Source organism: Talpa europaea, assembly GCF_964194135.1.
Source record: "Talpa europaea genome assembly, chromosome: 10".
NCBI lineage: Eukaryota > Metazoa > Chordata > Mammalia > Eulipotyphla > Talpidae > Talpa > Talpa europaea.
The window spans coordinates 106,298,376-106,323,633 of NC_140077.1; the positions used below are offsets into that span (position 1 = coordinate 106,298,376).

Consider the following 25,258-nt stretch of genomic DNA (forward strand, 5'->3'; position numbering starts at 1 on the left):
ACTTTTTAAATCCCACTTTCCCAAGACTAATTCCTGCCTCGTATAATATGCATTTGAAGCCCTGAGCAGGCAGGAGGGGAGTCTCTTCCTTCTGCTGTAAGCCCCACCCAGGCCTGGGAATCCTCCAGAGGAGCAGCAGGGACAAGAGCAGAGACGGCTGCCCGGAAGGGAGCCACGCACAGGGCTCCGGTGCCTGGGCCACCATCAGACAGCCTTGCCGGTACCTGCACAACCTCCACCCCGACACTCAACGCTGGTCAGCCAGCAGGTGCACTGCACGTGCCAAGCCCATCTTGAAGTGAAAAGAGAAACATGGAAGGTGGCAACTTCCATGTGAGGGAAGCTCTGGGCTGTTTACTTCCAAAAGTCAAATGCCATCCGAGCAGGCAGGCCAGACACTGAGCTTTCCCACAGCAGAAGCCCGCGTCCCACTTACCATGATAACGGACACCCCGGTAGTGGTGCTGTTCTGTTTGGGGAGCGCAGTGTTAAAGTGCTGTTTGAGTTTACCTGTTACTTCTGCTTGCATATTATTCTCCTGGGAGGCATCATCCTGCAGAAAAGAATTAAAGAACTGATGTTTCATCAAGTCTAGTTGGTCTATTCCTTTACACCCTACCCACTTCTTCTTCCTAAATGAGCTGACTTCAACCACACTTAGGGAAACAATGACCTTTTAAAAATAGCCACTAGACGTTTCACGCCTTCAAAGCGTCTGCACAGCCCCCTACTGCAGGTCTGCAGCAAGCCATGGACAGAGGGAGTAGGTCTCCATAGCACAAAGGAGGACATTCTTTCAGCTTCTGAGACCCTCCCCCAAGGCACAAATGCCTCACAATGTAGTGCAGATCCTGCTCGTGCAAACTTCAAAATAAACATGTCAAGAATTCAGTTGATAATTGTTAGACTTTATTGCTCATAAAGGAATGTGGTCTTTCAGCTACTTGGTCGGAGAGCCAAGCCACTGATGAGGATCCAGAGAAGCTGAACCCAGATGCAGGATGTGCATGGCAGCAAACTTCACTCTCCTGGAGCCTCCTGGAGAGAGGGGAATGCATCTCACCACTGCCACATAGTGGGCCATGTTACCCTAGACCCAGAAGCACCTCGAAGTCCAGAGGAACTCAGGCCAGAATCTCACACCACTACCGGCTCCTGGGGGATGTCTCCACCTTTCCACCCACAGCAGGAGGGATCCTGGGACCATGTGCCAGGAAGATACAGGAACCAGGGTCTGGAACATGTTCACCTTGGGGCAAATCCTGAAAATCTCACACCACAGACTCACAGAAGGGGAATGCCAGAGGCTCCACAGACAGCATCCTGGCCAGTCCCTTCACTCTGCAGGTGAGGAAACTAAGGCGAGTAAGGGGCACTGACTCGCCCAGGACACTCACAGGACAGGGTGAAATATCCCAGGGTCCTGTGCCAAATGCTGTCTCCTAAAGAGCTATCTTCACGCTACGTGCTCATTTAAGAAGGCACCAGTGCAGGGCCTCCCCGTTGGAGCAGCGGTTGAGCGCTGGGCTGTGAAGCTGCCCGCAGCCTCTGCAGCGCCGGTTCTATTCCCCGGCTGCCGGGCGAGGGTCCCACACCGCGCGCAGACCTCTCCTGCCGCCCGCTGCTCCCCTCAGCAGTGTACTTCGGTCCTTCTGCCTGCTCTGCTCCCTGCTCTGGCTCTGGTGAATTCTCTCACCCTCCCGCGCTTCTGATGGTACCCAGTGCTTGTACAAATAAATAAATAAATCTTTAAAAAAAAAAAAAAAGAAGGCGGCACCAGTGCATCTACCATAGCCCGGGAACACAGACCTCTGCACGCCTTTGGCCACAGATGAGACAGAAGTTGGTTCCCTTGGAATGTGGGTACTTACTGACACCCAAGGGTGACTCAGGATCTGTCCTGCGGTACATCGGGCTTCAGCATTTACCTGAAGCATCTGACTGATTAATTCCTGGAAAGAAATAAAGACGGCTATAGAGAAGAAAGGGGTCATTCCAGCACAAGCACAGAAATCTGAGTTTGTACCAAGCACTTCAAAGAACAGCCAACACAGCTGCTCAGTCATTTGAACATAAAAGCTATTATCACCTACACTCCCGGTGCCCACCAGGCAATTATGCAGACACAGCTGTGTCAGCGGCTTGGAAAGAAGAGGCTTCTCTTGCATCTACATTAAACCAAGATGTTCTCTCCTAAGAGTTCTGGTGATTATCATCATTCCACAGTGTAAACTGCAGTATTCTTCCTTCTGGCAATTCAGTAAGTCCCACAAGTCTACTCCCATTTTCTGATGGGCGTCCAATACACCATTCTTGAATAAATAAAAGCAGGAACATTTAAAGCTTAGGGGAGAGAAAAGGGTGGTGCACAAACTGGGAGGAGAGCCCAGTTCTCAGACTCTGGTTAGGAGTTTCAGACACTATAGTGTGGAATGAACTTTAAAAAACACACATTAACATACATCTGAGAGCTGTTGCCCCTGAAACCTACCCAGTGTCATAAGCCAGTTCTACCTCAAATAGATCGATAGAGATAGACAAACAAGTAAATAAATAACAGAGCCTCCCATTAAAAGAACAATACCGAGATCTCTGACAGCCCCACAGGGTGGCTGAGCACCCCAGGTCTAATGCAGCCCCCAGAACAGGTCCGCGTGAGTACCTTTGCTGAATCTGTGATGTTATCCCAGTAGGGGGCTGGAAACTCCAGCTTCCCAGCCAAGATCTGGTCGAAGAGATCTTCCTGGAGATTGTTCTCACTAAATCAGTGACAAAGGAATAGCAGAGTTAAAGTCCCCATACAGGTTTTCAACAAAGGGCTTAATGGAAGGGTGGAAAGAAGAATCTGTCTCTTCATCGTGGCTCTTCCTCTCTCGGGTGCGTATCTCATGGCATTTCTGGTGACAGGCCTTACTTTCAGACAAGGAGCTAAAGAGTATTTGCTTAGGCCTGGGAATCGGGGTGGGGGTGCGGGAGGAGAGAGGAGACGAAGACTCAGGAAATTGGTTTGGTGGGTGCAGAGTTTCAGTTTGGGCAGATGGAGACGCTCTGGAGGTGGACGGTGGTGATGGTGACACAATGATATGAATGAACTTAATGCCACTGAGCCACACGATGAAAAGGGATAGATTTTATGTGATGTACATTTTGCAATAAGAAGACTCCAGAAAAGATGGAACCCACAATGTAAATCTTCATTTCAGAAAAAAGCAATCTGAGCATCTGTTCTTGATTAATCACTCATGGCACCCCGAGTGGAAAAGCAGCAAATCTAAGTCAGATCTCCTTGCTTTGTTCTCTTTCTACTTTTCCAATAAAACAAAGATCACTGAAACAGCTGACATATGAAAAAGTCATAAGGCATCTAGAAGAGTCTGAACAAAACATTCATGACATAATTAGGCCCTTATTGGAACTTGACTTTCATTTACGCTCAGAGAGTCCATCCAAGAACATCAACGAGAATTGCACAGGTTGACTCAAACCCACACCAGAACCCCACTCTCCAACTGCGCCTAATGGCCCCACCCTCCAAGGGGCCCTTACTCCCACACACAACGGGTGTCTAGAGAATAAATGAATCACTTGACTTGTGATGGAGGGGCCCATGGAAATGTTACAGAACTCTGGGAAAATTCAGATATCCCCGTATTCCCAGGAACGGCCACAGAGCCCCACTTGCTTTGTGGGTGCACCGATGGTCGGAGTGAGAACAAAGTTCCAGGCCATCATGAGGCCCTAGTAGAAAACTCAGTATGGGCTGCTAGAGTCAAAATCAAAATCCAAGAGTGATGCTCAGCCTGATCTATCAAGTATGAATATTTCTCTTGGAGCTCCCAACAGGACCCCAGCCTCCTGCTTGGGGTGCTTACTTGGGGTCCCACCTGGCCAGCAAGGCAGGGGCTGGGTCATGCTGCCAGCCCTCTGAGAACCGCCTAAATGGTTTAGGGCCACATCTGAAGACAGATTCTGGAAATGTATGATGATGGGGCTGCCTCATTCCTGATCTGTGAGCTTTCTGAATGTCCATTTCATCTAGCTGAGTTAAGAAGGCAACTGAGGAGCAAAAGTCTAACCAATAACTGGGCAAGGGGCCTCCCTGGTGGTGCAAGGGGTTAAGATGCAACCTAAGAAGCTGTCCGCAGCCTCTGCAGCATGAGTTTGATCCCCTGCCAGGGAGCTACCCACATGGCGCAGCAGACCTCTCCTGTCTCGCCCTCTGCTCCGCTCAGCAGTGTATTTCAGTAGATTTGCCTGTTCTGTTCCCCACTCTGGTGAACTCCCTCACCCCCCCCACCACCACACCTCTGGCCTGTACCCCAGTTCTTTTATGCATAAATAAATAAATCTTTAAAAAAATAACTGGGCAGGGCAAGAGGCCATCACTTCTCTCCTGCAAGTGATTTTCTTTGTACACGACCTATTTCTTTCTAGGTGTCTACGTGTCTTCTTTCCTATCCATTGTAATTTCTCTACAGACCAAAATCGGCTCAATTTGCCCTCAAAATGAGTGAAGAACACGTGTAAGAACCCAGTAGGATTTACAGAAACCATTAGAAAACCAGAAACTCCCAGGAGACAATGTTAGAAGATAGAAAAATCACCTATTTCCAGAAGCTTTCCTTTTAGCCAACCTCTCTATCACCCCATTCACATCCTTTTCTTTCTTTTTCCTGAAATCTCAAATAGCTTATATGTTGTTAATATATGTGGCTTTCTGATGTCATTTTGTTAGCAAACAACTAAAAAGTTGGAAGTGGGTCTATAGCATCATTTAACAAGCAGAACCCTGGGAGGTCTCAGCCATCAGGAGGCTCCCATGGGGTCCTGCCGTGCCTGCTGGAGCTCTGGGGGCTCTGGGCTGCCTGCAGTGAACACAAGCTAGGGCTCATTTGTCCTTCTTAGCAGTCACATAATAAAAGCCACTGAGATGAAATCCACACTGGATTCATTAACACTTTTATATGCTACAATCTGGCTGAGATGCTTCAGGGCCTTTTTAAATCCTAAAACAAGATAGCCTTTGGATCGAACTATCCAGTGGACATTTCTCAATGGACATTGAGAAAAATCTGGAAAGAATTTACACTCCCTCTTTTCAATGTCAAATCATTAGGGGCCAGACAAGGTAGCCTGAAAATGTTGCATGGTATTTCACAAACAAAACATGCTACGATGGGGTGTGTGGGTTTCAGAGAAACAGCAAAACCACCTCAGTGTAGCCATGGACAGACAACTTTTTGTCAGTGGTCCTAAAGACAGAGTTGCTTAGGGAATACTTAAAATCTTAAATGCTCTGAAAACCAATATTCTTCTTAGTAACAATGACTCTGATGTTGAAAAGATGGGAGTGAGAATACATAACAAGCTAAGACTAAAAAGAAAGAAAGAATAAAGAATGAGCGATGTTACAGTTAAAGGAGTTGCAATTACAAATTCCAGGTAACAACTTTAAAAACTTTGGGGTTAAACTCATCTTTTGTATGAACAAGTTTTGAACTGCTTATTTTACATGCATTTTTACATGCATATTTATGTACATAATATATACCATAATTTTTATCACTAAAGTCTCATTTCCATAATTATATACACATACATATAGTATGTTGTAAAATCTATTCAGAAGATTCTTATATGCCATGAAGATGCTTCTGTAACTAGTACTTAACACTATAGATTATTTTCCATCAACAACATGACATAAAAGAGGAAAAACAGTTTTGTAGATTTCACAAATAAGCCAGCTGGAGTTGCAGGGCAAGCTTCTGAATAAAAGCTTATTACATATACGGGCACTGGTACTAAGAATGTGTCTTTACTGCTTTTGATTAGCCAGACTTTTAAACTGCTATCTATTGAGTAGCAAGGCATGATAAATACAAAAATGGTCTCCCTTTTGCTAAAAGCTAAGTCAAATTAAAAACTCCCAGGCTGCACTGGCAACTGGAAACACTAGAGGGAGTTGTGAGCACACATTCCTCGAAAACTGATACCTGATACCCTTTTCCAACTGATCTCTACTTGGGTTAACCAAGGAGGGGAACTCTGCCTTAACTGGCTTCAGAATCACCTGCTACCAAAACACCTGACTAGTTCCCAAAACAGGTAATTACTGATTCTAGGAGGAGACACCGTGGTTGTAAAAATAACAACAAATTATCCCCTCTGGTGTGTACACAATCTTCTGCCACATTTACTCTAGGCTTAGCCATTTGACTTCACTTGGTCAATGGGATGTCAACAAATATGAAGTAAGCAGAGACTTGGGGCATGCTTGAGGAGTGGGACACACCTCTCCAGTTGCTTTTGGGAATCCTATATCCACCATCACGTGAAACCCAGGCTACCACACTGGGTTGGGGAAGGCACATGACCAAGTCTTTGTCCAAAGTCCCAGCTGACACTGTGCCAACAATCAGGCATGTGAACGGGCCATACTGGACTATCAAGTCCCTACTAATCAGTTCAAATCAGAAGGACCACTCACTTGATCCACAGAGTGGCTGACACCCCTAACTTTTTGGACAGTTCATTATTCAGCAAAAGCTAACCAATATGTGCAGTAATCCTACATCGGTATAATCCACCTGAGCAGAGACCTTGCTGGAAAACCATGATGTGACTGACAGCCAGGCAGAAGGAGCTTTCCATCTATAGAAACCTGAACAAGCCATGGGACAAGGTTCTGCTCAAATGCCGTATCACTCAACCTTTTGTGATTTCCAGTCATTTATTGTGCATGCCCGCACACTCGGTTTATTCTTCTTGACCAATATTCTCACGGATATTTCAGTGAAGACTCACACCTTTGTGTCATTCTTTTGTCTACTGTAATGGCAGTAAAGTTAACTATTCAACTCATTTGACAGCTGATCAGGTTAAAAGACAATCTTTTAACTTCTGTATGTTTGAAATCTTTCATAATAAAATATTGGGTAGGAGGGGAATAAACCAGTTTTTCACTAACTCTCCCATTACTACAATATAAACACTATGACCTTAGGGGATGGTTGTTTGCCACTTGATTCCTGGCAAGAGCCTAGCACATAGTAAGTTATTCCACAAATAGTTATACAATGAACAAAAGAACATTTTAAAATGAAAACAGAGCTCAAGAAAACTCAGAAGAAAATCAAACATATACCATTAGATGAAAGGCTACAAAGCTGTTCATTTGCTCCAAAGAGGGAGATGGAATTGATCAAGACAGATGCTGTGCTGTTCTACTTGTGGGTATCAATCCAAAAAATAGGAAGACACTAATGTGAAGGGAGATCTCTGCACCTCCATGTTCAGTGCAGCATTCATTATTCACTGAAGTCTAGAAGCCGGAAACAACTCAAGTGCCCATCAAAAGATGGGTGGATAGAGATGTGTTATATATCTACACAGTGAGCTACTACTCAACTATTAAAAAAGATGACATCCTGCCATTTTAGCAACATGGATGGAACTGCAGGGAATTATGCCTGGTGAAATAAGTCATACAGAGGAACAAAAATACTATATGATTTCACTCATAGGTGGTACATAAAGCAACAAAACAATGAATCAAATAAAACAAACTTAGACTATAAAGAAAAAACAGTGGTTAACAGAAGGGAAGGGGGTGGATAAATCAGATAAAGGGGTCAGCTGTATGTGATGGATAGAAACTAGAATTGTGGGGCAAACATAAGGTAGTATGCACAGGTGTTGATTTAAAAGACCTCACCTGAAACCTAAATAATGCTATAAACCAGCATTTTGTCAATAAAAAAAAGGAGCCATCCCTTTGGGGCAAAAAATGAAGGATGTTGTGGTTAAGTCCCACACTCACCCTGGACACAAACCACGGGGCAACGACTGTGCACTGTGTCCTGGTCACACCCAACCCTCTGTGTGGTCTCCTCTGCTCCCACCATGTGAGATATGTACGTGATACCAAGAGCCAATCTGTTGTTGCCAGGTCTGTTGATGCCAAAAGTTCTACTTAATTAAATGTCATGTGAATGGATAAAATATATTTAAAAGGAAAGCGTTCCCTGTTTCTATGTAAACTAACTTGTATCCTTTGGCAGGGGAGTTGTTAAAAAAAAAATAACTGCTGTCAATTTAGTAGCAAAAACAACTGTTAAGAATTGAGAAATGATTTACCTACAAGATTTTGATAGTTTCACAAGGATCTTTAAATCTTCTTGAAAAAGGGAACATTGGCCAGTCTCTGGTTCTAATTGCAGGAGTGAAAGGGAGAGAATTTACAATTCAAATGCTGTCACCTCAGAGTCACTCACCTTCTGAATGGTGGGAATCCACAGAGAAGTATGTACGTGATCACACCTGCTGCCCAAATGTCCACCTTCAGGCCATAGCTGGGAAAGCAAAGGGGGTGGGAGGGAGAGACATGTTGCTGCACTCACAGGGACCATGCACCTGACTGCAGTATGTATACCTTGTGAGGAAAAGGGTCCCCTGGTGTCACACTGCCCCTTTCACAGAAAGGAATTAATTACCCCTTGGACAAAGGGGGTGGCTTCTCTTCCAACCTAAACACAGTCTTGGGGAATACAGTCCACAGTCCCAAGACTGGTCTTGGGGCAAAAACCCAGGTCTGGGGCTCTGGGACAAACTCAAGTTCCTGAGATTAAAGTCACTGATTAGGTAAGAGTCTCTCCTGCCTTCCACCTGCAGAGAAGACTGACTACACAGCAGCAGGAGAAACAAAAATACCTTTTCCCACCAAAGCCAAATTACCCAGTTTCAGCAATGATTTCCGGGGCCACGTAAGTCGGGGTGCCACAGACCGTGTACAAAGGGCCTTCCACCACGGTAGCCAGACCAAAGTCTCCCAGCTTCAAAGACTTGGTTCCATCAGGATATTCACACACCTGGAACAGAAACCAGAACACAATCAGGAATGGGTGATTTCTTTTTTTCTCTAAGTGATTCCAAGAGGAACCCTGGAATTAGGTAAAAACAACAGAACTACATTTACCAATAAACTCAAGAGAAATCTTTTCACATGATTGTTAGAAATTTGAAAAGACAATAATCCCTTCTTTCCCTTCCCCTATAACCCCCTTTGTAGCAAAATCCTTACTTGGGAGCAGAATAAACATGTGCACATGCTTACATGGCAGTTACGGGTACAGGTGGTACTTACCTGATGAGGCTTGAGAGATGCCTCTGAGCCTGGAGGTGGGACACTGATCTTTGCTGTGAGCCTACTATGTGTGAGGTACTTGAGAGCCTCTGAAATGGTGTTTACTAAGTGTCCACTGTAGCACTGGGTATTCTCCTGGGCAAGCTTAGTTTATAAAATAAAATTAGTTGTTTTTCTCTAGATAGTCAGAGATAAATATAATTGAGGAAAAATCAAGGAAATTTAGGAAGAAAATAAACTTTGGGATCAATTATCTGGCCTTGAATAATCAACCACTCCACTCAATTTCTGGTTATTTGACCTTGGAAATCACCCTCTGAGCATGTGTCGCAGGGGTGGGGTGGGTTTGCAGTGACAGGAAGCCAGCACAGAGCTGATTTTCAACACAGGTTTAACAATGTTGGTGGAAACATGAATCTTTTTGCTTCCCTTGCAGCAATCTTTCCAAAAAGCATTTCAGCAAGAAATATCTTTTTTAACCTATGACCTAGCAAATACACCTGTCAGAACCTACCCTAAGGAAGCAGAGAGGGAGCAAAAGGTTATACACAAAGGTTCCAATCTCAGAGTTCACCTGTTTTTAAAAACTGGAAGAAACATTAATTGGCAACAAGGTAATGACTTAAATCACGGTCCAGCTCTATGATAAAAACAGTATAAGCCACTCACAAGCACTTTTCAAATAGATATGGGAAATATTTGATCTATTACATAAATAGGAATGTTCAACATTGTATGTATTATAATACACCAAAATGTTGTTTATCTCTAGGTGAGAGCATTTAAGGTTCCTTAACTTTCTTCTTTATAGATTTCAGTAGTTTCTAAAATGTTTAAAATAAACATGTATTGGTTCCATAATTAGAAAAAAAATTTAATTTTCCATATAAGAACATTTTCCTTAGTGGATAAAAGTCAAAGTTAAATGGACCTCAGGGCCTCCCCAGTGGCGCAGCAGTTGAGTGCTGGGTTGCAAAGCTGCCCAAGGCCTCTGCGGCGCTGGTTCAATCCCCGGCTGCTCCCCGGCCACCAGAGGAGGGTCCCACATGGCGCGCAGACCTCTCCTGCCGCCCGCTGCTCCCCTCAGCAGTGTACTTCGGTCCTTCTGCCTGCTCTGCTCCCTGCACTGGCTCTGGTGAATTCTCTCACCCTTCTGCGCTTCTGACTGTACCCAGTGCTTCAATGAATGAATGAATGAATGAATGAACAAATAAATAAATTAAAAAAAAAAGTTAAATGGACCTCACAGGTGTTGGAAACAAGCAAGTGTGTACATGAGCACAGTTTAGATTTTGACTGTAATCTTCACCTAACTTGTCTATTGTTTCTCAAATGTCCATTTTAAAAACACTAAATTCAGGGAATAACTGCAGAGACCTAGTAACCTGTCCTCATGTAATATCTTTCTATATGTTACGCTTCAAGCACACTTCATTTGTATTTCCTCATAGTTGACCATGTACCTAACCAAACCACCACTTACCAAAAGAAAAATTCACAAAAGTGTGTTTCTTCAAGATAAGCATTGTTAACAACATAATCCATTAGTCTGCTACTTAACGAGGGGGTGTGATTTATATAGTCATCAGTGAAAAATATCAACAACATCAGGGTTCCCCCATGCCAATGTACCCCAGTCTTCATAGGCATTTTCAGTAAGATGCCACTGAAATAACTTCCTAACCTCTCATGCAAGAAGGTTTTGCACCTTGGCATTTTAACACCTGTGTCATGTTTATGTACCATATACGCAGACCCAGCAACCATCTTTATAACTTTAAGGCTTCATGGGACAACAGTGAGGATTGGAGCTCCTCACAGATATTTATTATTCTCAGTCAGCCCACAGCTTGGCAGAAATATATCCAAAGCTACTAATGACTTAGCCTAAAGCAATAGAAACCAGGTTCTTAGTCATGCCTCTGCCTCAGGATAACTTTCCATCCATTATGTTTAATGTAAATATTAACAATCTGAATTACAGTGACAATTTATTATGCATTTACCAAAACCCAGACTTTAGAAAGAAATTCCCTAAGTAATTACAGTGATAAGAACATTATAAGCAGCACTGTAATTCTGAGTGTCTCCATCATGAAAGAAAAGTTTTATTAATGTCATTGTGATTTTGTTTTTACAGCTCTAAAATACACTCATTAAGTGCATTATTTGAAAAATAGTGTTTATTTTAGACATTCAATTTAGAAATGCCTAGGGGCACGTAAGGATTGTTGTCAGATACTCTCAAGTCCCAGAAGTCCTGTTTTTCACATCCTCAATATGGAATTCAAACTCAGATGCAGGAGCATTAAGAGAGAGGGACACACACTCCATAACCACTGAATTATGTGCAGCTACTCCTTAGCTCAACATCAAAAGGGAAGTGTCACAAGGGGCAGAGAAGCCTGAAATAATATTACATCGGACTGATCTTTGCCCAATACTAGACACAGAGGTTAATATGTGAAAGAAAGCATAAGTAAATTTCAAATCCTAGCTGGAGATTTTCTTCAAAACTGGATAAAAAGTCTATAAATCTATTTACATATATACACACAATTATGATGTTGCTTTCACACACACACACACACACACACACACGCATACGCGTGTGTGCCCATGTGCAGTATTGCTCCAAGAGGCTGACTTAAGAAAGAATGAACACCCAGAGCCCCCAAACAAAAGACCTTCTGTTATGGATGAAAGTCCAGGTCTCCCAGCAACCGACAGCCTCACACGATGCTGTACAATTCAATATTCTCCCGAACATTATCTCATTGGGCTGATATAGTCCATCACCCCACTGGGCATTTTGGGGGAGAACTGTTCTCTCCATTTTACAGATGGGTAAACTGAGGCACAGAGCGCTCATGTTACTAGCAGTGGCCCGTGGGGATTCCAACCCAGCCCGTGACTCCCAGAGGACCCTCCAGGACAGTGCACGTCCTGACTGCAGCCGTGTGCAGATCCTGAGCAGATTCAAACCTTTGCAACTGTGAGAAGCCCCATTCTGCAGAGCTCAGAGGCCCCACCTCACTCTGAGGGATGCTTCTGTCAAAAGTTGCTCTCAGAATACAAAATAAAAATGTGAGGAATGCAGATCCCCCCTACAAAGGGAATGCTGCATGTTCTCTAAATAAAATGTCAACATCATGATTTAGAACCACTTCAAGTATGAGAAACCAACCTCTCCTCTCCCCACAACTCCTGGAAAAGCGGGATTTATCGCTGGTCTCTTCTAGTTAACTCTGACAGGGCACGGCCAGGCTGTAACTCACAGCATTAACGGCCACCCCCGTGCTCCCTGACACAGCGACCCATACATCTCCTTGGCAGGGTTTTAAATTATGACACTGCCACTAGGGGAGGGGATGCAAATCAGAAGTCTGAATGCGCTGGTGTTAAAAACTGAATTTGTTTTTAGGGCAGAAAGGCTGGCAGACACTCTGTGTATCTACTTTTGACATTTCAGTGGTACTTCCCCATCCTAGGCCAATGCCAACCTGCTAATGAAATGCAGAGCCACCAAATGGTCAAGTTTGATTTTTATTGGCAGATAAAGGTGTGTGAACTGAGAGTTGAAGGTGAGTGCCATACTGGGCACAAGTGTAGGGAGGAAGGAACAGGAGAGGAAGCTGGAAAGGTAAACTGGAAGCAGCTATGAGGTTCTCTGAATGCAATAGTGGAATAAGACTTCTATAGGACAGTGCAACAAATGAAACTTTTAAACCAAAAAAAAAAAAAAAATAGCCCTCTCTCACTCTCTATTTCCTTATCTGTTAGGCCAGGATGGACTAGATTACTTCTAAAATTAACTCATGTATGTACTGAACCCTTAATGTTCTATTTCTGTCTCCTATGAGCCTCTAATGCTATCTCTAATTCTTTGAAATGTTTTGCCTCCTAATTTTCTTGTTCACCTTTTAAAAATCAGTATCATCAATCAAAACATAAATGGAAATATGTTCTTTTATGTCTGCTAAAAATAAACACAGAAATGTAGTTCAATTCTAGAAGTCCATTAATGTTTGGTTACATTATTGTTGATTTTCTAAGTTACATTTCCTCAGCCCCTTACTGCAGAATTGATGCAGATTTTAAATCACGGTTTGCATGGGGTGGCTGCATGAGGTCACAGTCAACTTAAGAAGAGAAGTATTCGTTAGAATAGGAAAGGCAGACATGCTGTACATACCAAGAGGTTCTCGGGCTTGATATCTCTGTGCACAATGCTGAGGCCATGGAGATATCTGAGGGCATTGGCCAGGTTGTACACCATGGCGCTGCCGTCCCTCTCAGTGTACTTGGTTGAAGAGGTAATTGCATCAAAGAGATCTCCACCCTAAAGGACACATAAAGGAACCTATCAAAACATCAACAGTGACAATCCTGTGAAGGCGACCAAGGTGGCTCATCAGACTGGAGTACATGAAAAAATGCCATTAAGATTGATGATTCTAAATAGTGAAAGTTTCAAAGTATCAAAACCCTTTTTGATCCTTCAAGACTATAGTAACTTTTGGGGTTTGGCATCAGTGAAAGCCTCTTACCTTGACCAACTCCATCACCAGGAAGAGCTCCGTGGTGGTCTCCATCTCTTCGACCAGCATGATGATATTCGGGTGCTTCACACGACGCAGTATTGACACTTCATTCTCAATCAAGTGCTCCTGTCCATTGAAGGGTTGAGAGAGGTGGGTCAGACATTGTTGCATCCTCTGCTCCCTCCCTATGTCCTACAGGACATAGTTTAATTGATGCCAGAGAAAGCATCTCTCTTGGCACAGAGACAAGCCAAGTCCTGGCTGAGCTGGTCTCCATGGGGACAGGATGAGTCAGTGTGACATCTCACCATCTCTAACAAAAAGAAACATCCCTCAAAACCTCCCTGGAAGGGCCCAGTGGCGCCGCCCTGGCTCACAGAACAGACTGCTTCTCATCCTTTCCTCACTTGCAACATTAAGAGGCTGTGAGGCAGCCAACACTGGGGCGCACAGCACCAGTCTGTGTAATTCTACAGTCACCACTCAGAAACAAAGACCTGGGCATAGTAGGCATGCTCATGGCACACAACTTTGTGTTTTTTCATTTGTTTTAGTTTTTACGCCGCTGCCAGCATAATTAGAATTTCACGTTGAAATTCATGAAAAATAGACTTTCTACTATGATCAGGTGCAATGTCAATCACCAAATGGATGTTCCTGAACATCTTGCATTCATTCCGAAGTCAGGAAACACGCAGAACCACGGTGACCACCTTTCTCATTTCACTCTAACCACATCTCTGAAGTGGGTCTAGTGAGTCAATCAATTAGCATCAACATGTGGCAAAATGTTTACTCACAGCACTTAGGGATTATTCTCAGCACATCCACCAAGAACCTTGAGCAACTATTCCTTGATTTTATGATGAGTATGAAAACCTCTCTCAATAATGTCATACTGGTTGATCCTCATTAACTAAAATAGTGAGTTATTTTTAATTTAGGGAAAGCTCAGTAAAATTTTTTAATTGCTGTCTTACACACTCTAGGTTTACAAATATAGCTTTAATCTAAACTTAACATGCAAAGGCCATCACTGCTACCTACATGCACATATATGTATCTCCATATGCAGACACATGAAATGCACCCTTCATATTGCCCCTTTGCCTTCACTAATTCAGTGTTCCCTGCACTAATAAGATGATTATCTCTGGATCAGGTCACTGAATGTGGCTCCTTTCCTAGCTTCAGGTATCTGTGCAGACATGTAGTTTCACTTTAAACCATCTGAGATACGTTTGCACCAGAGATGAAGTATGAATTACAGCAAATGAATAAATAACATTCAGAGAATATCTGCCCCAAGCTCCCGCACAGGTAGGCCATGTTTCATGGGTGCTGAATGCCCTATGTTTGTTTAAGTTGTCAAAAAATGCTGACAACAACTGTTTGACAACAGTGCAAATGCTAATAAGCATCAGCAGGGGAAAGGAAAGATCAACATTTGTTGAATCTGATCACTGTCAGCCTCTGTGCAAGGTACTTGTGGAACATCTTACCACTTCACCCTGGGGCAGCCCTTGGAGGTAGAATGAAAACCCAGGTTTCTAACCCCCAAGGCCACATCACCTTTCAAAGAGGAATACTTCAGGAGAAGTTAGAATTTCAATGCGAAACAACAGCTGCAGAGCTGGTATTATTTAATTCCTTGAAAAGACTGGCACTAGAAACAACATCACAGTGAGTTGGGGTCAAGGTAGAATCACACCAGGCTTTGTGCAGGGGGGACAAGCTACACCCCTTAATGAGGGCTGGTAGTCTCTGACTGGCATAGGGGCTCAACAATGTTTCCAAATCTCCTGTAAAAACAGAGGTTCTCAAACCCTAACAAACCACCACTGGGAGGCCTGGGCCCGAACCTCTGCCCACCGTCCATCCCTATGTCCAAGGCAAGCAGCTGCAGCACAAAGCTGTAGACAGAAACCCTCCCAAGGGAAGCAGCGTCACGGTCAACCCCTTGTGGTAACAGCCACAGAGGAAAGACTCAGCAAACCCTGAGGTTTGTAGGCTAGCCCTTGGATCATCTGTGCTGAGCATCTCCTTAACCACACTAATAAACAGAGTTTGACGTGCTTTGGGGAATCTGCAAAAGCAAGAACACGACTGCTTTACTCTGTGTGAAGCAAAGATGACAAGGGAGTAAACGCCTCATGTTATTTTAAATATCTATCACTTCAGTTCTCCCTACCCCCCTTTTCTTGCACAGAGGAAGAGTCTTTAAGTCTGCCTCTATTCTGTTCCTGAGGCTAAATGAGTGACATATGTAAAATAATCTCCCTGTCAGTAGTACCCCAAGAACGCTCTCATACTGAAGTTGAAATATGATGCTCACCACCTAAGTAGACTACACATCCCAAAGGCTAATTTTTTCAATAAAAGCACAACAGCAAGTGCTCTGGGGTATAGCTGGGCCACAGGCAGTGTGGTGTTTCAGACATCCGGGTACCACAGCAACCTTTTCTCCACCGTCATTTATTATCTTGGTCTATTCTACTTGACAACAACTCGTATTCCAAGCACATGGTGAATGTTTTGTTGGGATATGGAAGCTGTTAGTCTTTGTTTCCCAATCTCTGACTATGTCTATAAAATTGTCTGTGAAGGAACAGTCCATTTAAAAGCTAATCTCATCAGAAGCAAACCAAAGGTAGTGCATGAACATCTTTGCAAATTATCATCCCATTTCTTACACAACCCATATGCAATCTGCTTTTAATATGTAAAAATATTCTGTAGATTACATCTTCCAGGAAAACGTTTCTCCATACAAGATGAACATCACTTTTTGCCTTGAACCATACTGAATTTACACTATTCAATCATCTTCTATTATTTATGTTAAGTGATTCACGGGTCTAACTCCAAATAATTTACATGTGAATCGTTCCATGGCAGTGTTCCATGGTTCTTGTGAGAGTTAATGACAAAGAAAACTGCTAACTTGGCAAAGGATACTACCTTGTCTTTGGCCATGGTGGGTTTAACATATAAAAAGAGAGACAAAGCAAGAGAGAAATGGATTAGGGGAATAAATAAGTCTACCAAACTAGACCAATCATTTTGTCTTCACGCTTCCCAGCTCCACAGGACAGTCCTTTTCTCCTGTGTCATCTGTTTAGAATCTGGCTGTCCAAAGCAGATGGGAACCCCAGCATAAGACTTCTTCCCTCATCCTCTAGCACCAGTCACAAATCCCTGCCAGGTCCACTTTCTCAACAGCCTCAGAATCTATCCTTCACTTTGCTGTAACCCTACTGTCACTCTCTTACCCAAGACAATGCACGTACATGGGGAGTTTTCTCTGGAACTTTCCCCTCCCTGTGTGTATTCCTAATTATTTCTCAGGACCAGGGCTCGATCTCACCTCTTATAAGTGGTGGGGTTCAACAACAGCTGGGCTAGGTACCCTTTTACCCTTTTATTTGCTCTCATTGCCCCTGTACTTGTTCCAAGCAAGGTCTCCCCGCCTTGCTGTCACGGAGGTGGTTGTTTACCTTGCTCCCTGGGAAGGAGCCTAGTTAGCTCTACCATGCTTGAGTCAATGGACAGACAGCACGACTGCTCTAAGCCAGCGGTGGTTTTACAGTCGCTTTATATACTCCCCAGTGATTACTGCTCAATAGTAAGACAGGTAAAATGCTCAAATCATTTCATGTGATTTCAGTGATAGGTATATGGCAGACTGAATAACGGCCACCCCAAAATACCAAGTCCTAATCCCCTGAACTTGTAAACATTCCCACATTTGGGGGAAAAAAAACGGGTCTTTACAGATATAACTGAAAATTCTGCAGTGAAGATATATCTGTTTTATCTGGCACCATCACACCTGTCCTTGTGAGGGAGAGGCTGGGGGAGAGTTCACAGACAGAAAAGGAAAATGAAACAGACAAGGGAAAGCAATGTGAACTTGGAGGCAGAGACGGGAGTGAGGTGCCACAAGTTAGAGAATCCCATCAAGCACTAGCACGGATGTGGAGTCAGGAAACAGATTCTCCCCTGGGGTCCCTAGAGGGAGTGTGGATTCCAGACTTCTGGCCTCCAGAGCTGTGAGAGAATAAACTTCTCTTGCTGTAAGCCCTCAAGTTTGGGATAATTAATTTCAACAACTCAGGAAACTAATACAGTATACCTTTGTATTTATGTTCTGCCTGGATCCACACATCTAAGTAATGAATGTAAAACTGTGGGAAGAGAAGGCAGGGCCACCTCTAAGTACCAGAACAGAATGCTCAGGGCATCCTATGCTGTGGGAGTTCAATAACTATTTAGAATAAAAAAGATTATCAGACATGGGAGATTTCTTAAATTTACAAATACCTTCTCAACAGCCTCCATAAATCTGGCCCTGAGGCAGCTGTTGCAATAATCTCCTAATTCAGAAGAATTCAGCATGCTGTGTCCTCTGGCCTTTGCTGGGTTGTGCGGCTGCCAGAAGGCCTTTTTCCATCACTGCCTATTGAGATCCCACTCACTGTTTGAGGTTCAGCGTAAGTGCTTCCTGTTCTTCATTGATCACCTAGCTCTCCACATGGTTCCCCCGAACTTTTGCAATACTCTTCTTGTAGAACTGGTTTTAATCTATATGCTAAATTACCCTATTCCTAGTATAGTATCTTTCATACACATCCAATTTTAGGTAAATGAATGAATTAATTTAATAATGTTTACACATATTATAGAAAAGCAAACAGAAGGTAAGAGAGGTTAGGAGTTTTTTCCTCAGCTGCTTATCACATGAACAAATTAATAATCTGAACATGGAGAGGGATATATACATGCCAGTGTTGAGCAGGAGTAACCAAGCAGCCAAAAATCCTAAGCACTCTTCTGTCTCTCTGTGACATTTGGGAAACTATTTAACATGAATCTGTCTTTATCTGTAAAAATGGTTCATAGGTTTTTTGAAAGTCATTAAAACTATAATATATATAATATATATATATAAAAGACTAAGTAGATAACACATTTCAATAAATGGCACACACTATTTTCAGCATTATTGATCTTCCAATACCGACCACTAAATAACAAGCAATAGCCATCAATATGACTGAATGCCTCTCAATTTTTTTTTTTTTAAGATTTATTTTTTCACACAACAGCTAGGGAATAGGCCAGAGGTAAGGGAGGGTGAGAGGATTCACCAGAGACAGAGTGGAGAACAGAACAGGCAGATAGACCGAAAGCACTGCTGAGGGGAGCAGCGAGCAAGGCAGGAGAGGTCTGCCACACCATGTGGGAATCTCCCTGGCCGGCCAGGAATCGAACCCGTGCTGCAGAGGCTTTGGACAGCTTCACAGCGCTGCACTCAACCCGCTGCGCCACCAGGGAGGCCCACCTCTCAATTTTTTAAACACAAATTCTCATACCATTATTTTCTAAAAATACAATTTAATGGGAAAATCAACTTATTTGAAACAAATTAAGTTTTGAAATTATAAATTTATATAGTCTTACTGTGGAAATAATGTTCAAATCAGCCAAATGTAAGGCTGGAAGTATGTGATCATGAATAATAAAAATAGAGTGTTCAATAACAATATATATATATATATATATATATATATATATATACACACACACATCTTTGAAGTGACCTATTCATTTGTGTCAGCACTTAGTACACCAGACATTTTTGTATATAAGGATTTTTTTTCAACTACTAAAGCAGCTGCTTACACTTTAATCGTTATCTTTACCACAGCAATTTTTTTTTCTCTGAGAAAAATGCTTTAATACAGCTATTTATAACCTAGTTTCCAAAATTATGACACCGTCTGCTTAAATTACACAATACCAGGTAGAAAGAACAAAACTAGTCATAAATTCTGAACTCCTCTGGTACAGTAATAATCTTAATAGTTAATGGATTAAATTCTAACAGTGGTAATTTTCTACATGTTTTCCATGCCTTAATTCCATTAATCCTCACAATAACTTTATGTTTTAGATATCATTAATAACCACATTTTTATGGAAATTTGGTATGCTTCAATAATACCTCTATTAGGTATTTATCCTACAAATATGAAAACTCTAATGTAAAAAACCACATATATGCCTATATTTATACAATTTTCCACTACTGCCAAATCATTGAACCACCAGATGAATGGATAAAGAAACTCTAGTATATATACTCAATGGAATACTACACAGCTGTGAAAAAGGATGGAATAGTGGTTTTGGGGACAGAATGGGTGGAAATGAAGGAGATTGTATTAAATAAGTGAGAAAGTGAAAGATAGATATTGGATGATTTCACTCATCTGTGGAATATAAATAACAACCAAAAAAAAAAAAAAACACAAGCAAAATAGTGCAGGAATAAATGTTAGACTTAGTTGAAATGTTAATAGTTACCAGAGAGAAATCAGGCGGGAGGGAAGAAACAAGAGGCAAGGGAGGCAGATGAGCTTCTGGCACAGGTGCCTTGGTGGCGAATAAATGCAACATGTGCACATATGGAAGAATAAAAATGTAAGCCCAAAATTAAAATAAAAAGAATAAAACACATTTGAGAGGGTGAAACAGAGGTAGAGAGTTATTAAGTAATTATCTCAAGGTCACACATGGAAAAGAGGCAGGGCCCAGATTTAAACTTTATGCAGCCTGGCTCTAGTGCAGCACTGGATAATGTGACCAACATATGTACATCTAGAGTTTCTAACCACAAATCATTTAGAATTTCTAACCACATAAATAATTTACAAAGCAGGTAAAATTAATGATATAATTTATTTAACCTCTGACATCCAAAATATTATTATTTCAACATGTAATCAAATTCACAAGATGTTAGTAAGGCCATTTCTGTTCTTATTTTAGTACTAAATCTTCAAAATCTGTTGTCTACTTTACACTTACAGTATATTTCACTTCAGTCTAGTCACATTTCAAATGCTCAGCACCCACAAGTCAGCTGCCCCAGTGATGGACAGTGCATTCTAGAGCTTACTCTCCTAGAAGAACTGCTGTACTTTTAGAAAAGACTCTGAAAAGGTCTTCATTGTCACTGCTATAGAATTCCCATCTTTTCAAACATATTTAAATATTAGTAGTTAGGGCCTCCACTGGTGGTACAGCGGTTGAGCGCTGGGCGGAAAAGCTGCCCGCAGCCTCTGCAGCGCCGGTTTGATCCCCGGTCACCGGTGAGGGTCCCATATGGCGTGGCAGACCTCTCCTGCCACACCCACTGCTTCCCTCAGCAGTGTATTTCATCAGTCTGCCCGTTCTGTTCCCCGCTCTGGCTCTGGTGAATTCTCTCACCCTCCCGCACTTCTGACTGTACCCAATACTTGTGTAAATAAATAAATAAATAAATCTTTAAAAAAAAAAAATAAAATATTAGTAGTCTAACAGTATTTCATTATTTAATCTTATCCCAGCCTCAGGCCCAGCTTGAGAATGGGCAAAGGAAAGAAGTCCATCATGTTGAGGAGAGAATTTTTCCTAGTGCGATTGCAAATCTTGCATCAGCTTTTATTACACACTCTCTTTCCAAGGAGAGCTGTATAGTAATCACCCTTGGGACACAGAGATAAGGTCTCCCTCAGGGACCCAGGGAACATTTGTCTTGTCTTGGGCAGAGGATGGGCAGTACTGCAAGCCACCTCTTCAAAAGACTAGGGATTTCTGAAGCTGGGGACCCTCACCTGTGATGCAAACCCTTTGTGGGCACAGCCTCCAGTGGGTCCCTCCCATTACTTTGTGGAACTTGGGTGTTAAAGGGGAAACAATGAAAACAAGGAGCTCAGGCTTCCTGGTGTGCCCCCAGTTATCAAACCTTTTGTCTCTGACTCTGTGACTTCTCTGACATCTACAGAGCTGGAGAGTTCCTTTGTTAATCTGAAAATAGTTAAGTCTCAGACTCCTCATAGTTCTTGACACAACTTTGTGGGATTTTAAAATAGGCATCTCCCAAAGAACAAAACTTGTATTTTTAGGACCAAGAGCAACTCAATCTATTTAGATCTGAGTGTTTAAAAAGTGGCAGGGAAAAACACTGATAGTGTTTCTTCCACTATTACTAGCTGTCTACTCCTGTTAAGGTCTTGTGAATTCCCACTTAAATTCCTTTACCACAGTGAGCATCTCTCCAAGATTTTTCAGTTTCTTTAACGAAGAAGGAATGTATACTGTACCTTTCCACAGCACTTGGCTTTGTCTATAATCTTTAGGGCAAACTCCTTTCCAGTAGACCTACAGAATAATCAGAGGAAATGCTTTTAAAAACACAAATCAAAGACACCACTATTCCTGACATCCTCTACAGCACAGACTCGGGGAAGGAAGACATGAAACCTGTCTGTCTTATACATTGCAAATCGGAGGCAATGTTTTGTGGGGTTAGGGGGAAAAAGGAAAAAGAACAACCAAAAGCCACATCACCACTTACAGATATTGATAATTATTCCGTAACTTACATATGTAAAGTATATAAAACTCAGTTGTATCAGACCTGGATAAGAAACTGCTTTTCTATATATAAATCTCAAAATAGTGCCCCCAGAAGTTAGAAAACAGTTTTAATGAAACTTTTCTATAAGCAACATTTTTAATTAATCAACATTTTTAATTAATAAATCAAAACTGAAAAGGTCACAGAATTTCAGAATTTGCTCAGAGTGGACTTGAAACTTTCTTCCCCCACTGTTTTCAATGCTCATATCAGGTCATGGGGAGATCACTTACTTGATGTTGTATTTAACTTTTAATCTCCTTTAGGATAATTTAATCTGAACATGCCAAAAGATATCGTTCAGATAGGAAAACAGTTGAGCATGAACAATGCAGTATTCCTGGCACACATCTGCTCCCTGGGCACAGATGCTTGGCCACATTATACACATTGCTCAGGCCTCTTTTAGAAGAAGAAACTTAAATTTTTTTAAGTAACATAAACCAAACCCTGCTCCAGGTTTCTAAGATGTCTTCAGTAGTCACATTTTAGATGTTTAGTTTGTTACTTGGGTGGTAAAACTGTGTACCAGACCTAAGTAGTAGATTTATAGGATAGGAACTTGAGTACCAGTATAAGGAAAATTAAAGCACTGCCAGAGATGTAAAGGCTGAGTCTTTTCCAGATTTACAAAAGACCTGGATTTTTAAAATAATGGATTGTTTATCATCTGAGAATTTAACACCTTAAACAAAATAAAGGTGGGCAAAGAAAAACAGAATATTGACCGATTCTAATCTTAACGATAGTCAGAGCTCATGTATCCTCAACTACTGGCATATGCAAATAAGTAATAACTCAGAGGGATAAGATGGGAATTAAATGAGTTACTGTAAGTGTAGTTCTGAGAACAGCACCTGGCACAGGTAAGTGTTAAAGGAGATTTATAAAAATTGATTTTACTCATTAAATTTCTCTCTGGCTCAGGAATGAAAACTGATAAATCTCTCAGTTCATGTTTGCATAACGAAGCAGGTTTATATATGTGTTACATGTATGTTTCTATATGTATTAGTGAATACATATATTTTTCCTCGTCCAATTACTTGTGGGCATGCAAATGTCTGTTCCCAGGATAAACTCTTTCAGAAAGGGAGCCAAAGACATCCCAGGACAGCCTTTTTTGTTCATTCAGATAAGAATAAACTCCAAGGGAGGAAATGCATGAGTAGATGAACAAATGATTATCCTCCATCTTCACTCACCGGTCCATGCACTCCTTGACTACTGCAAAGTTGCCATCACCAATAACCTTGCCAATCTTATATTTCTCAAGCAGAGTTGATGATTCCGAGCACCTGTTTCCATTCACACCTGAATAAATGGATAAAAATGGTTTAACAAGCACATGAGTACTTCATCTGGATCCGTACATATCTGTAAAATAATAAATTGCAATGCATTTATTTTTAAATCAATGATGAAACTACAGAAAATCTCTTGGCACATTTTGAGTCACCAATTTCCTTCTGACCTGGTTAGTGTGGATCAAACACCAAATAATCAATAAACCCAACATATCCCTGAAATACCAGCTGAAAGGTGTGATTAGCACTTTGGGTAAAGAGAAGTCAAACTAAAATTCTGTATACAGAACTCTCAAGAAAGGGGAAGGGGATGAAGGTAGGGTTTCAACCTTAGAAATCTCAAGATTTTCTAAAGAAGAAAATTCTAGCCAGCTAGGATACTTTTTTAAGGTTAACCCTGCCTCGGTCTTCTCATAAAGGCAGGGCAGAAGGAAAAAGTGGTTAAGATGGACTACTTTTCACAATGCATCCCAGTGCCCAGAACCTCATAGATATGAGAGTATTCTTGTTAGGTAACACTTTCATTACCTAACTGAGAGAACTGAGTGTCTACATTTAGGAACTGTGAGCAGACTGCCGATAAATCCAAGTGTAAAGTCTGCCCTGGGATTGCCTAACTGACAACAAGGAGATTATCTAGATCTTGATGTGACCCTGTCCACTAAAGCTAAATGGGCTAATTGGAGAGGTAACCACTCCCTGTTTAGGAAGATCACCCTTGAGGGCCACCACATTTGCATGGATGACTTCCTTTACAAAAAGCATCATCAGACTGACAACTACCTTCAGGACTCATGCAACGGTCAAGTTCAGGTCCACCATTCACAGTGGAAGAAGATCTGCCATGCGCAGAAATCTGCTGAAAGAACAAAGTGGCCATTATTTATCAGGAGAAATTTACAAATCTTTAGCCCATCCTGAGATCACAGAAAAGGCTCAGAGCATGTGAAAATTAATAAGAAATAGAGGAAGTACTCCCTTCATCTCATCTCACTTTTCTCCCTATGTACATCACATTAAGGCATTTCTTCCTTAAATACAGTATTTCCAATTCTGACTAGATGTCAGGAATTAACAATACGTCACTCTTTGGTATTATACTACTTTTGACCTCAGTGAAATATTTTCACATCATCATAGGTGAGCAAGGTACTTATTAGTGGCAAAAGAAGGCTTAGAACTACATAAATTCCAAGATTGTCAGCAGTGAGTCCCCAAGTCCCACTGTTTCTCCTATGGTTGGCCTCAGGGAGGCCCTGCAAAGATTAAGCTCCTCTGACCTCCAGGCCCAAGCCCAGGATTGCACCACCTTCCACACCTGCAGGAGACTCAGGATCCAGAGTGAAGCCCTGGCTCAGCCCTGTTCTTCACCCACCGTTAGACAACAGGACCTCGTGACCACTGGCAGGATTTTACTAGAAGGAACCCAAGGGAAATATGAAACTAAAAAGTAGCTTCCAACTCCAGGAAAGTAAAGTTCACAGTCTAATGTAGAAATAGCTACAGTTCTTGGGTGAAATGAAAAACTCACATTATTCATATAATGTTTATTATTCCCTAGACTTAGGGGATTTTTCCTTCCCTCTCTCCCTCCCCTTCCTTCCAAGTTATTCCTTCCAGAAGTTTACAAGGTCAAACAACTTGCCAAATACTAAGCAGCACTTTACATCCTTTCTTTATACACAAACTGTCCTGGCAGCTTCTGCCCTACGATGGCCGTGCCTCATTCACCACTGCACCCCATGCACGCAGTGCAGAGCCTGGTACACCAAGGACCTAACTCATACTAAATGAT

The 25,258-nt window shown here is 42.1% G+C and overlaps 1 protein-coding gene across 4 annotated transcripts in view; it reads right to left on the bottom strand.

Annotated features, from left to right (window-relative positions):
* DCLK2 (doublecortin like kinase 2) overlaps positions 1 to 25,258 on the bottom strand; it is a gene marked incomplete at both ends in the record, with an annotated part of 123,886 nt that overhangs the window by 4,454 nt on the left and 94,174 nt on the right. For 2 of the 4 annotated variants that reach the window (XM_084244754.1, XM_084244752.1), the window contains 10 exons: positions 437 to 553; positions 1,872 to 1,952; positions 2,663 to 2,759; positions 8,277 to 8,354; positions 8,737 to 8,870; positions 13,341 to 13,487; positions 13,696 to 13,815; positions 21,840 to 21,897; positions 23,362 to 23,470; positions 24,247 to 24,319. In XM_084244754.1, coding sequence (XP_084100880.1) covers positions 437 to 553; positions 1,872 to 1,952; positions 2,663 to 2,759; positions 8,277 to 8,354; positions 8,737 to 8,870; positions 13,341 to 13,487; positions 13,696 to 13,815; positions 21,840 to 21,897; positions 23,362 to 23,470; positions 24,247 to 24,319 — 1,014 coding nt within the window. Of the gene's footprint in view, positions 1 to 436; positions 554 to 1,871; positions 1,953 to 2,662; positions 2,760 to 8,276; positions 8,355 to 8,736; positions 8,871 to 13,340; positions 13,488 to 13,695; positions 13,816 to 21,839; positions 21,898 to 23,361; positions 23,471 to 24,246; positions 24,323 to 25,258 lie in introns of all 4 variants that reach the window. The other 2 variants (XM_084244753.1, XM_084244751.1) reach the window with 1 other exon arrangement.